We start from the raw sequence: 12697 nt of genomic DNA, 5'->3' as shown, positions 1-12697 counted from the left end.
ATTTACGAAGAACCCTTTTCTATTCATCATTAGAAGCATGAGGCAACTTGTAACTTGATGCTTTTCTTCTTACTCTTACAAGGATTTTAATACAGATCAAAATACTGGGATGCTATTTCACGAAGGTTAAAAAGTCATTTATAACCACAAAGTAATGCTTAGGAAAAGAAGCTTAGCTCGAAGGCTTGAGAATTTGCCCTACTCCATTTTCTAAATGGAGCGGGAATGACAAAAAACCCTTTTCTATACTAAGTGTCATTTGGGGAATATATGCACACGTCTTTTTTTGCCCAAAGAAATACTGTACTTTGAAGATTGCCAGGCAATTCTACTTCATGAACCCGGCTCTTGCCTCAACCTAAAAACTCACTTCACCCATTGAGTTTGATGACTTAGTTCCATTTCTCATAAAGCAGTGGCTAATTTCATGATTGATTCAAACATACAAAATAAATACCAAGCAAATCAATTTCCTTCCTATTGATAGTCAATGCCTGTCGTATGCAGAAAGGGGCCAAAGCCAAGAAAGAGGAGGTGTGCATTAATGTTTTAAAAGATATCATAATATCCCTTGTTCTCAGGAAAAGCCAGGATTTCACAATCAGAGGCTTTGGTCTGTCATAGGACATATCACAGCTTAGAAAGACCACTTTAAACAAAAGTAAACATGCATAATTCCTAATAATGTTTTGTTCAACTCCATAAGCGATACAGGGAAAGAAATTTCAAAGAAACTTATCCCACGTCAGTTACCATGATCCCTCAGCACCCACTGTTGGATTTTCAAAAGCAGAAAATCCCCAGAAGGTCTTCAGTGAGTAGGGCTGGGATATTGTCACACCTTCTTCAGTGATCTTAGCAATCTGAAATTGTTCAAACAAATCAAGTCAATTTCTAGAAACATTTTGCTCAGTTAACCAAATTAATTTACAAGGTAAAACAACAAATCTAAAGGTTGAGGGAGGTGGTTTCAAACATATTATCAGTGCACCCAGAGATCTTGCAAAATGATTCAATTAAAACATTAAAAGCAGTACTTGATTGATTTACAAGAATATCATTGCATAAACCATTAGTTATAACATGAGAATGGAAGGGAATAAATAAACAAACCTGCAACTTATTGACAGCAGATCTATCACGATAGAGGAGCACACGCATGCACTTTTCAAGTAACTTGACACCATCTTCAAAGCTCAAGTTCTCGTGCCACTCATCGCGAAGAATTGGTCTAGCAAGGTGATTCCCAAACCCAGTTGCTACATGGTTATCCTCGAAGTTGACCCCAATCATTGAGACCTAGAAAGTCACGGTAATAAAGAAAGGTGTCATTGTCAAACCATTAAAAAATACACAATATTATTGTTGATCATTAGCATTCAAATATAACAATGAGTTACCATCCCAAGATACTTCTGTCCTTTTTTCACTCCACCAAGCACGAGCGAATTCCACAGAGGGTCAAACTTGTTACGCCTGTTATACATTACCCTGGTTAAATAGTTGTGCACTTCTTTAGGCCCCAAAGAGTTCCCATCATCCCACATATTGTCATACAGGCTGCAAAATCAAACATCAAAAACCAAAAATCAGATAGTTATGAGTTTCAAACAGAACAAGTAAGAATAACACCCAGTTTTTCATTTCTCTAAATGAGCCAACACTACTTACATAAGCTCATCAAGATAACGCAAAATCTCCTGGAAATCACTTATTTCTCCACTTGCACCAAGAAGAGAATGCTTCCCAACTGGCTTCAACCGATCCACAGTCTTGTATCGCAATGTGGACCCATAGGAACCTGCATTTTACATTATTATACAAGCACATAAGTCATTCTTTCTACTCAAAGCAATGAGAAATGATACAGATGACATATGACAACACAATGAGCAATGACACAGATGATATATGACAAAGAATCCTAAATACTCTGAATTTGAAACAATGCTGAGGAAGTTAACAGAAAATAATAAAGAAAATATATATCACAACAACTTTGTCATTAGAACAAAAGTGAGATCCGGGTAGACAGTAACCTTTCCGCACAATACAAAACAGACATGCTACCACTGATGTATATCAAAAAGGGAATTCAAAAGTTCCGAAGGCATGTGGAAAAAACACAGAAGGAAAATATGGGCACAGCTCAGAGATAAGCTAAACAATGAAGAATATAAAGAAACAACACAAGCAACCAAAGAAAAGATGATAGTAGGAATAGTGTCTCACAAACTAGAAGAAGAGGTGGAAAAAACGTTGACATGACAAAGAGCATATAGAATATGCTTGTGTACTAAACCAAGGGATTGAGAACAAGAATGTGTATACTAGTTTGCACTAAGTCAAGGACCAAAAAAATGAAACTTGAATTTGAATTTTTTGTTGGAAAAGGAATAAAAGGAAGAAAAGTGATAAATGTTGAGATATCCTGGTAACTTTAAAATCTTTCAAACATAACATGAACATTTTAGACATTACTTCCTGCATTTTTTTTAAGGTTTCCCTCTTTGGCTCCACCCATAACAAGAATCATTTCTAATGATAATACGGAAATTAAAATTTGATAGATGGATAAAAGAAGCATCCTAACCATTGATCATATGAAAATTATTTAACCAATAATACAAAGTTATGGAATAATCCTTTTATTTTTTTGGTCAAAACTCAATAGCATGATAAACTTCACAAGCCTAGGCAACAAAGCAGAACATTTCATATTCACAATTTTAAGAAATTTGCTCAAGCATTTTGAAAAGGAGTGACAACGTAATCCCAAATCTTAAGCTCTATAAAAGATGAGATCAAACAAAAGAAAAAAAAAAACTCGAAGCAACTTGTATCTTCAATAAATTCACTCTTTCTTTGAGAAACATATTCGATGCAAAAAAATTCCACCAAAAACTTTGCAACTAATGAAAGCTACCTGATACTAATGAAAGCAGCATTAACTAGCTTACGAGTCAGTATTATAAACGAAAAGCAAAAGACACACTTCAATCAAATTAGATAACAACCGTAAAGCTTCCCAAGTCTAAAATAGTCCACCCCATGCAATTTTGAATATCAAGAAAAAATTATTATTCTCTCTTAAGTTACAACCCTCGAAAACTTAAGTGGGATCACTCAAACTGACCAATACTCAGTTTATTATCACTATTTGTCCCCGATCAACCAAACAAACAGCAAATAATTAATTGAGGAACAACATTACTTCAAACCCAAAACAAAAATACAGCACAATGAAAAAATTAAGTGCGCTAAATCAAAATATTAAATGTTAAATGTAAATGATGAGTATATGAACCAACCTCCCATGTCAGCAGCCATCAAAATCCCATCTTTGTACTTCAAAGCTACTACAGATGTACCAGTCACATATGGGTACCTGCAAAAATTTCATAAATAAAAATATATATGTATGTATGTATGTATATATAGGGTTTTCCAAGTAATGCTCAAGCCTCGTTATTTCACTTCTAAACCCTAGCTCTAAAGACACAGAAACATAAATAAAGAGAGAATGAGAATGAAATAGTACTGAGTTCTTTGAATGTTGTCGTTAGAGCCCATAAGGCCCTGCGGGGCTTGGTTCGATTCCATTATCTGCATAAACAACAGTGGAAAATAGTGTTTTGAGTGAAGGATCTAAATCGGAGAAATTGTGAGACAGAAAATGATGAAAAGAGAGTAAGGACTTACACCAATTAGTTTGGATTCACAGTAATTGAGAGTTGTTAACGAAACGCAGAGCTGAGGCAATCGATCTGATGATTTCTGGTTTTATAAGAGGAAACGGGTTTTCCTTTTTGCTCAAGAAAAGATCATTTTCGGAGCTCTCCCCTGAAGTTTTACAATACTTCATAGCCCCCAAAGCTTCGAAAATTCTAAAAGACCTGCCCTAGATCCTTGGCTCTTGCTTAGAAGCAACTAATTAACTTAAGTTTGAAGGGTAAAAGTAAGGACTCATTTTACTTGAGAATGTATATACACCAAGGTTCTGAAACCAACTAGGTGTCACCTGGCCAAGGGGCCAAGTCTCGATTTGCCTGGTCCGACCGGTTAAATCGACAATCTGCTGGTGATCCAGTAAGTTTGAATATCAAGTTCTTGTAATTCAGCTCACTGCTCGCGAACCCTTTGTAACTCGGCTAATAACCTAGAATACTTATATAAAAGAAAACAGTGGATGTATGAATCGCTTTAAGCATCCAAACCACTATAAAATTATTGTTATCTCATTTATTATTCATTTTTTGCATTTTTTTATAACCTTGTCCTAACTCTCTAAAATTCGTGTAATTTTTAAGACATACTTTTCACTTTGCATGTGCGCCGTTGTTAGTGTCAAAATCAAGCATCAACATAAAGTTACACCGAGTTACTTATTACTCAATCACAAAATAACATAATTTATATGTATCACTAATATAATATCATATTAATTATTATATAAAACTTGAGATGGGTAACACTGTTCTATCGGGTATAGAGGGTAACACTGTTCTATCGGTATAGAGGAGAATGTTACTTTACCCCTCACGACAATTCAAGTAGACACAAATATATCCACAAGTTTTAGAAAGTAAAAAAAGCTCCCAACAATTTTACCTAGAGGTGCGAGATTAACAAAAGATGTGAAATTATAAAATTAAAAAAATTAGAATATTTATTTATATATTTAAAAAAAAAAAAAAACTTGTATTAATTTACAAAATCAAATATACAAATTTAGTCTTTTCCACATTATGGGTGTAAGCCAAGCTTGAGCCGCTCGCAGTAAAAGCTCGAGCTCAAGCGGCTCAGCTATAGTGTCGAGCCGAGTTCAAACACACCAGTACTCGGCTCAACAAGCTTGCAAGTTTGAGGGTATATGTGGTGGTTTTAACACTAATAGGGGGCTGTAGTTATTTTTCAATTTTAAAATGACAAACACATCCATATTTGAAATATGTAAAATCGAATTGGGGATTTAGAACATAAAAAAACCCTAAAACGATTTCCCCCGTTCGCCATTCTCTTTGTAATTTTAGTTCTCAAAGACAAATGCAGAGTTTTTTGTCATTACTGGTGATTTCCATCGCCCTCGCTCCATCCCAGAAATGTCCCAATCAAGCTATCACATATGTTTCTCCCAATATGCATCACATCTAAATTGTGAAGCAGTTTCAAGGTTGCCCAATTCTTTAAATCCAAGAGAAGAAAAAAAATACTTCTCTTCGACCAATTCAGTTTTTCTGCATTTCGTTTACGCTTCAGATCATTGTTGTTTGGGTTCCTACCAGGAATTTTCTGAGGCAGATTTACCAACTGTGCCATAATTTGTCACTTGAATAACATTTTAGAGCATTTCCTGATTCCCGTTGACCATCAAGTAATATGCTCCTTCAATATGGATGGTCCATTAGTAAAAACCTTTTTGCCCCATATACCCTATATCACTACGTAGTGCATCTGATGATGTTTCATCATTGTACACCGAGCACACCTTATAACCTTTCGTACTCCGACCTGAAAATGTACTGTATTCAGGGAAATCGTTTATTGTCCACAACAACACTGCGCATAGTGTGAATGTTTTTTTTTCTCTGTGTCCTAAGTCGTTGCTCCATCTTTCCACAACTATTTTAATTAAATCAACGATCAATGGTTGCAAATAAACATCTACGTCTTTACCTAATGAACTTGGTCCCGAAATTAACAAAGTCATGAAGAGGTTTTGTTCTTTCATGCACTTCCAAGGAGGTGGATTATATGGTTTGGTGGCTATTACCGGCGACATGCTCTATGGATTATGCATGTTTCCATGTTTGTCTCTTCTTGCATTACCAATTCTTTTATCAGCTCTTCTTTTCAACTCAATTAAATTACACCACAAGCTCACTTTTTCAAGAAGGTGAAAAAACGAAAAATATAAACCCATACTTGAAAAGTGTGGTTGAATACTTGAAACAAATATCACTTCCTAGGTTTCACATAATAATTGCCAAATACATAGATGATAAGAAACAAAATATTATGAAGTTTTGCTATATATCTCTTTTAATCGTTCTTTGAATTTGAATCTAAAAACAATTAGCATCTCATTGTAGAAGGAAAGTGAATGTATGAGATATTTACATATATGCCTTTGCGTTGTAGAATGTTCTTTTATTATTCTATAGCCATACATAGAGCCACAAAAGAGCCGAGCAGTTCGAGCTTGACTCGAGTGATTCTCGAGCTCGAATAGTTTGATTGTTTCACGAGCTGAGTACTAAGCTTGGCGTAAGCCTCTGGTACTCGGCTCGTGAGCTCGCGAACCCTTTAAGGTTCACGAACTCTTTGAAGCTCGTGAGTCTAATAAGGCACGTGTATATAAAAAAACCTCAAATACAATATCCCAAATTCCCATTTCCCAAATGACAAAATTAGGGATCTCCATCACCCAACCTCCCAAAATTGCAACGCGAAGCTGCTCCAATCTCCAGTTCTCCACTTCATCACCAAGTTGACCATGCCATCATCAAGGAAACCATCTCACCCCACATTAGGTTTTGAAGATCTGGTAATGAATTTGTTAAGTGTATATTTAAATTATGAAGTCTGATTGGATGCAAATAAGGATTTTTTATGTGGGTGGTTGTAATTTTATGGATTTGTTGTGGGAGGTACTAGTTCGAAGGATTTGTAATGGAAATTGTTGCCTTAGTGGGTTTTTTAAATTAGCTTGTGTTTGAGATAATTTTATTTTATTATTTTGGGAAAAAACGAATAAACTTGAGTAGGGTGCTTGAGTTTCATTATACTCTTACTCAAAATTGATGAGAATAATAATACAACACTTCCCAAATGATATTATAAATTTTTCATCTCAGGTAACGTATCATCTCATATGGCTTTAATGTGTAAATAAATAATTGATATGATAAATGATATATCAATATCATATAAGATAACACATGATTTGTGAGGAGGAATTTGGAATATTACTTGAGAAGTGTAATTTTACTATTACAAGAAATAACGAGGGACTTTTTATTCGCATATTTTGAAGGGTCTCAAATGAAATTATAAGGACCACCACAGGTCCTCATAATATTACACATATTTGTATATAAATTGACGTCGTTTTTTAAGACCCTAAATATGTATTTTTATTTCAATTCTAACCCTAAGAATTTTGGTAAAAAATTCCTCATATTTCTCGTTAATTTATATAATACCCAACTATAGTATCGAATCTATAGGTATATAGAACTTAATTTCTCAAGTTTATCCCAGATCAATGCTTTAGTTTATTCGTCATTTTTCAGAAAATTGATTTCTCGAATAAATTTCATGATATTAACATTTCAATTCAGTTTTTTCTTTTACGTTAATCATATGAATTATGGGATAATAGTTGACACATTGAGCTATCACTATCAGTGTCACTAAAGTAATAAAACCCATTACATAGTGACATAGTAGGAAATTAAGGATTCGCCAAATTTCTATCACAAATTTCTTTTATTTATTCATATATTTTTCCCTTTTATTTCAGAAATAATCACAGATTTATATCTTCTTATTTTATTGTCAAATAATATCATACATGTATTAATTTAATTCTGCTAATAAATTAAAATATCAAAATATTTAATTACTAATTTGAATTCATATTTAAATAGTTTTAAATTATACTAAAATTAATCTAACAATATAACAATTAATTATAAAATATTACTATTTAGTTTTTTTATTTGTATTTAACTAATACTATAATTAATTAGCAAATATAATAGATGTTATGGGGGGAATAAATACACCAAGGGTAAAATGATAAAATCACACATGGGCCAACGAGCCCAATTAACAAAGAATGGGCAACAAACAGTAAAAGCCTAAAGTGAGGCAGAACTGTAAGCATAAAATAAATCCAATTCGACTTAGGAATTAGGATCAAGACGTAACCAAAGAGTCAAGGTCTAAGTTGGCGGCTCAGAATCTCATCATGGATTCATGGCAGCTTCCTACACGCTGACAAGGTGAACCCACTAGAGAAACTTACTCAGGTGATTTTCTCTAAGCTAGCAGTTTACCTTCCTATGGAAAAGAATTGCCACCAATCCATAGCCATGCGATCATGTCATAAAGGGGCGTTAAGGTCAGAGAATATTGGATTACTGAAAAGTTAAATTACTTTAAAGATTACTAGAAATCTTTAGAAAAATGTGTTTGGTTAATTGGTGGGTATGTTATATTAATGTGTTTGGTTGGAAGGAATAAATTTGTGGGTATGTTATTTAAATTACTGAATTGTCCTGTAATTAAATATTATTATTATATTATTTTTTTAATATTAATTATTATTTGGACTATTATAACCCCTTGTATTTAAAAACTTAGCAAAAATAACCTCATAATAAAAGTTTGGAAAATCAACAAAGCACCCCTACCAACCCAGCCACTACCGGCCACCGACAACCACCACAAGCCGTCGACAACTGGTAACCTAACAGCGCACAGAAAGCAGGAAATGGCCTTCATGCGCTGTATGGCCATTTCTGACCAGAGATCTGGTCGGAAACGGCCAGACGTGACAGATCTGGCCTTTAACGGCAAGATATCTGGCTGGAAATGGCCATATCGACGCACGACGGCCATTTTCGGCCTTCCATGCACCATTCCGGCGACAGCGGCGGTAGTTGCCGGTGGTAGGTGGATGGGGGTGGTGGCTTGGGTGAGCTGTAATTTGTTTTGAATTCAAGGGTAATTTTGTTCAAAAAGTTAATTAATTGGGGTGAAATAGTAAAAGTCATATTCATGTAAATAAATTAAAAAATGAGGGCATTATTGTTCTAAAATTTTATTAATAAAGGATAGAATTGTAACAAAAAAAGATAATCTTGGTAATCTTAGAATACCTAAGAAAATAAAGATAATCAGATTACCTCCAATATTACCAATAGTGGATACTATTGGTATTTGAAGATTACATGTATCTTATATTACTTGACAACTAAACATGACAATCAAATAATATAAGATGACTTAACCCCAATAATCTCCAATAACCCCCAACCAAATGCCCCCAAAGGGTCATGAAAGAGACAAAAATGATAACCCTGGTTTAAAATCTTCAATGTTACTTTTTATTTTAAAGAACATTTTTTATATAAATAAAAAGCATTTTTATTAAATTTAAAGAATCCATTAAATTTGAATAAAAAATTTGTTTAAAAAATAGACTTAATAGTAGAGAGGATTAATAAATAAAATGTATAGAAACGTGTAGTTTCTTAATTAAATAAGTGTAGTTAGCACTGTTTAAGTCAATAACAAATTCTGCCGCTTAAAGGGATTTCAGTTAGAAGTGGAATGCTTCTTTAACAGGTGGAACGCGTCTCTAGCTTCAGCCACTCACGTCTGCTGTATATCTTTTTAACTGCATTTTTTAAACTTGGGTTGTTCATTATTTCCAGTAGTTTGTTACATTTTGAATTGTATTTAAGCTTCAAAGGATGATGAATAAAGACATTGAGTATTATTCCAATAACGTAAACAAGTTATAGAGGCCGTGGTTTCCTCCATCAAACCATTTTGTTCTAATTATTAGTTCAACATTATAGGTCCTAAAAAGAAAGCAATTGTAACGCCCACATGGACGTACGTAATTTAATTTACGCTCTTATACCTTTAGTTGATTTTTTTGCTAAAGTTATTTTAAGAAAATGTGAAGAAAATGTCTTAAACTTGCATTAAGAGTAAAATGGTATTTTCACTCAAAATTAGTTGAAAAAGCGGGGAGTGAAAAGAGGTAGAATTTTATGGAGAATGTATTAAAAATGAGGGCATTATGGTAATTGACTCAGGGACATAGATGGAATTTTAAAGAAAGTGCAAGGGCAAAATGGGAAAGTATGCATATTAATATGAGATATTAAGAGTTCAAGCAAAAAGACCCTATCATTCTCTACTCCTTCTCACGCCACTTCATTCTCAATTTCTCTTATCTCTTCATCAAATTTCCAAGGGATTTTAGAGGGTTTTTGGTTGGATTTTGGTAGAGATTTGATCCTCAGCACCCAAAGGTAAGAATTCTTGCAATAGATGTGAGATTAATTTTTAAAGTGTTGAATTCTTATAGTGTTTATGCTTAGGGTTTTAGAGAAAGAACAAGTCTACCAAAGAAATAGAGATTCTAGTGGAATTACTCAAGCACAAGGTAAGTAGGTAAGTAAATCCTACCCTAAGTATGATTTAAGTGATGTTGTGTAGAGAACTTTCTTTATGTATATATATATGTGTTATATGTAAAATTGTTGATGGATTTGGTGTTGAATAATGATTAGAACCTATCCATGAGAAGTTGTATTGGTGTAGTTGTTATTTGATGAATGTTTGGATGAGATTGGGAAGAATTGCAGTGAAAATTTTGAAGTGTGTATTTTGGGCAGATTTGGTGTTAATTATGGAGGAGTTTATTCCAATTTTTTGTGGCCTAAACTAGAGATAGAAGTGTAGTCAAATTAGTGTTGATTTGTACACATGAATTGTTTGATGAAATACCAAAGAGAAGTGCATGTATGAGAATGATTATGTGTTACTTTGGGATGAGTTTGTAGATGGTAGAGAATGACATGTTTGCATTCCATAATGCATAATTGCATTTAAATATGTGAATTTAGAAAGAAGAATAAGCATGAAACCATCTACATGCATACATATTCATAAGAGCATGAAAAAGCACTAAAATGTGTTAAAGATAAAATAGAAAGAAATGAGAATATTAAAGATATTCAAATCTGAATTTTTCTTAAAGAAGTGTAAAAAAAAAGATAAAAAGAAGAGTAGGTTGTTGCGATGGGGAGCCGTGAGTGATATAGTCCCACATGCACGCTGCCTTTAGTGAGCGGCCTTAGAATTCAGAAAGAAGAATTGTACAGTCTGTTAGAAGTGTGTATGGATGAGGACTGTATCCAGAATTAGAGAATTCACTCACACAGCTAAGGCTCCAAATCCATGCCTCAACCGAGTCCAATCGGCAAAAATAGAAAGAAAGAAAGAAAGAAAGAATGGAAAGAAAGACTAGAAAAGAAATAAAGAAAAAGAAACAGAATAAGAAAAATAGAAAAGAAAATGCATAATTTATGCATTTGTGCATTTGCATCATGAATATGCATAATACCATGCTCATTATCATGGGTAGTGAAAAAATTAGAAAACAGAGAGCAAAACAGAGAAAGAACAGAGAAATAATAGAGAATACTCAGGAAATGAGTTGTAAGGAAAGAAAATTCAGGATTTAAGCAAAGGAGAGAGAATGGTAGCATAGCGGGTTTACTTACTGAGCCATTAGTGCTCACTCCGTTGTATTTAATGTTTTGCAGGTAATAGGTGAGTTGCGGTCACTTGGAACGTCACACAGTGTAAGGGTTGGGCTACACTGTCAAGTTGCTATTTTTGAGAACATTTTGTAAATATTTGTATATGAAGAAAAATTAAATATGGGCCCATACTTTATTACTCGTATATATATGTGTATTTTCTTATACATATTTTTAATGAGTTTTAGTGATTATTTTACGAGTATACTAGCTAGAAAGAAAGATTACAGCAACCCAGTTTGTACCAAAGTGGTAATAGAGCTCAGGCATGGACCAGAGAGTGGAGCAGCTAGAACAATCTGTGCTAAAGCTTTTAGGAGGACAAAAAGACATCCTCAACCACATTAATGAGCTTTTTTCAAAATTAAACACTCGAATTGATTAGATTGCTATCAAGGAGTTAGGAGAAGGCTCTTCAACTCAGTCACGCCAACAAGCACCACATCTAAATAGTACCAACAACAGCTCAACTTCCAATTACACACCCAAGCTAGTCAAGCTGGACTTTCCACATTTCAATGGCCAGGAAGACCCTACAAGTTGGCTATGCCGAGCTGAACAGTTCTTCCAATTTCACTAAACTCCAAAAGTGGAAAAAGTTTAGCTGGCCTCTTTTCATTTGGAAGGAGATGCTCAACTTTGGTACCAAATTTTAAAACAAGAAACACCAATCATTACATGAGAAGAATTTAAAGATAGACTTCACTCATGGTATGGTCCAACTCAATTTTTTGACTTCTTGGGAGAGCTTATGCAGCTACAACAACATGGCACAGTTCAAGAATATCAAACTCAATTTGAGAAATTGTTGGCTAAGGTGGGATGATTGTCTCAAAAGTGATAAATTAGCTGTTTTACTAGTGGCCTAACTGAATCCATTCGAACATAAGTTCAAGCTAGCCGACCTGCAACTTTGTATTCAACAATTAGGTTGGCAAGACTCTTTGAATCCAAACATATGGCATTGAAAAGAAGTGCAACATCCAACAATAAGGCATTAAACCAACTCCCTTGATCTCTTCCTACACCAGTCACTAAACCAATTGGAGATAACGTTAAGAAGTTTACATGAGATGAGTTATATGAGAGAAAGAAGCTGAGACTCTGTTTTAAATACAATGAGCGATTCACACCAAGGCGTAGATGCAAAAAAATTGTTCTCTATACAGGTCATATTAGAAGACAGCGACGATGATGTCAACATGGAGAAGAAGATACTTATGAGATTCCATCAATATCCTTGCATGCACTAGCCAGCTCTAATGGCCTAAAAACCATGCAATTACAAGGGAAAATAGCACAACAAGTTGTAATAGTGTTAGTGGATTCAGGGAGCACTCATAACT

The 12697-nt window shown here is 34.1% G+C and overlaps 1 protein-coding gene across 1 annotated transcript; it reads right to left on the bottom strand.

Moving 5' to 3' along the window:
- Positions 1 to 512: 512 nt before the first annotated feature.
- LOC116114409 (proteasome subunit beta type-4) lies at positions 513 to 3783 on the bottom strand. Its single transcript, XM_031400550.1, has 7 exons — positions 3703 to 3783; positions 3542 to 3606; positions 3312 to 3388; positions 1672 to 1801; positions 1401 to 1560; positions 1114 to 1299; positions 513 to 863 (listed from the first exon to the last, which is right to left on the bottom strand). Exons 2-7 carry the CDS (start codon positions 3601 to 3603, stop codon positions 750 to 752), a joined length of 729 nt encoding a protein of 242 aa, XP_031256410.1. The 5' UTR covers positions 3604 to 3606; positions 3703 to 3783; the 3' UTR covers positions 513 to 749.
- Between the last annotated feature and the right edge of the window lie 8914 nt (positions 3784 to 12697).

This window comes from Pistacia vera, unplaced genomic scaffold (genome assembly GCF_008641045.1).
Source record: "Pistacia vera cultivar Batoury unplaced genomic scaffold, PisVer_v2 Contig71, whole genome shotgun sequence".
In the NCBI taxonomy this organism is placed as follows: Eukaryota; Viridiplantae; Streptophyta; class Magnoliopsida; order Sapindales; family Anacardiaceae; genus Pistacia; species Pistacia vera.
Note: the sequence above shows the minus strand (reverse complement) of the source record. Positions and strands in the feature narration are given on the sequence as shown.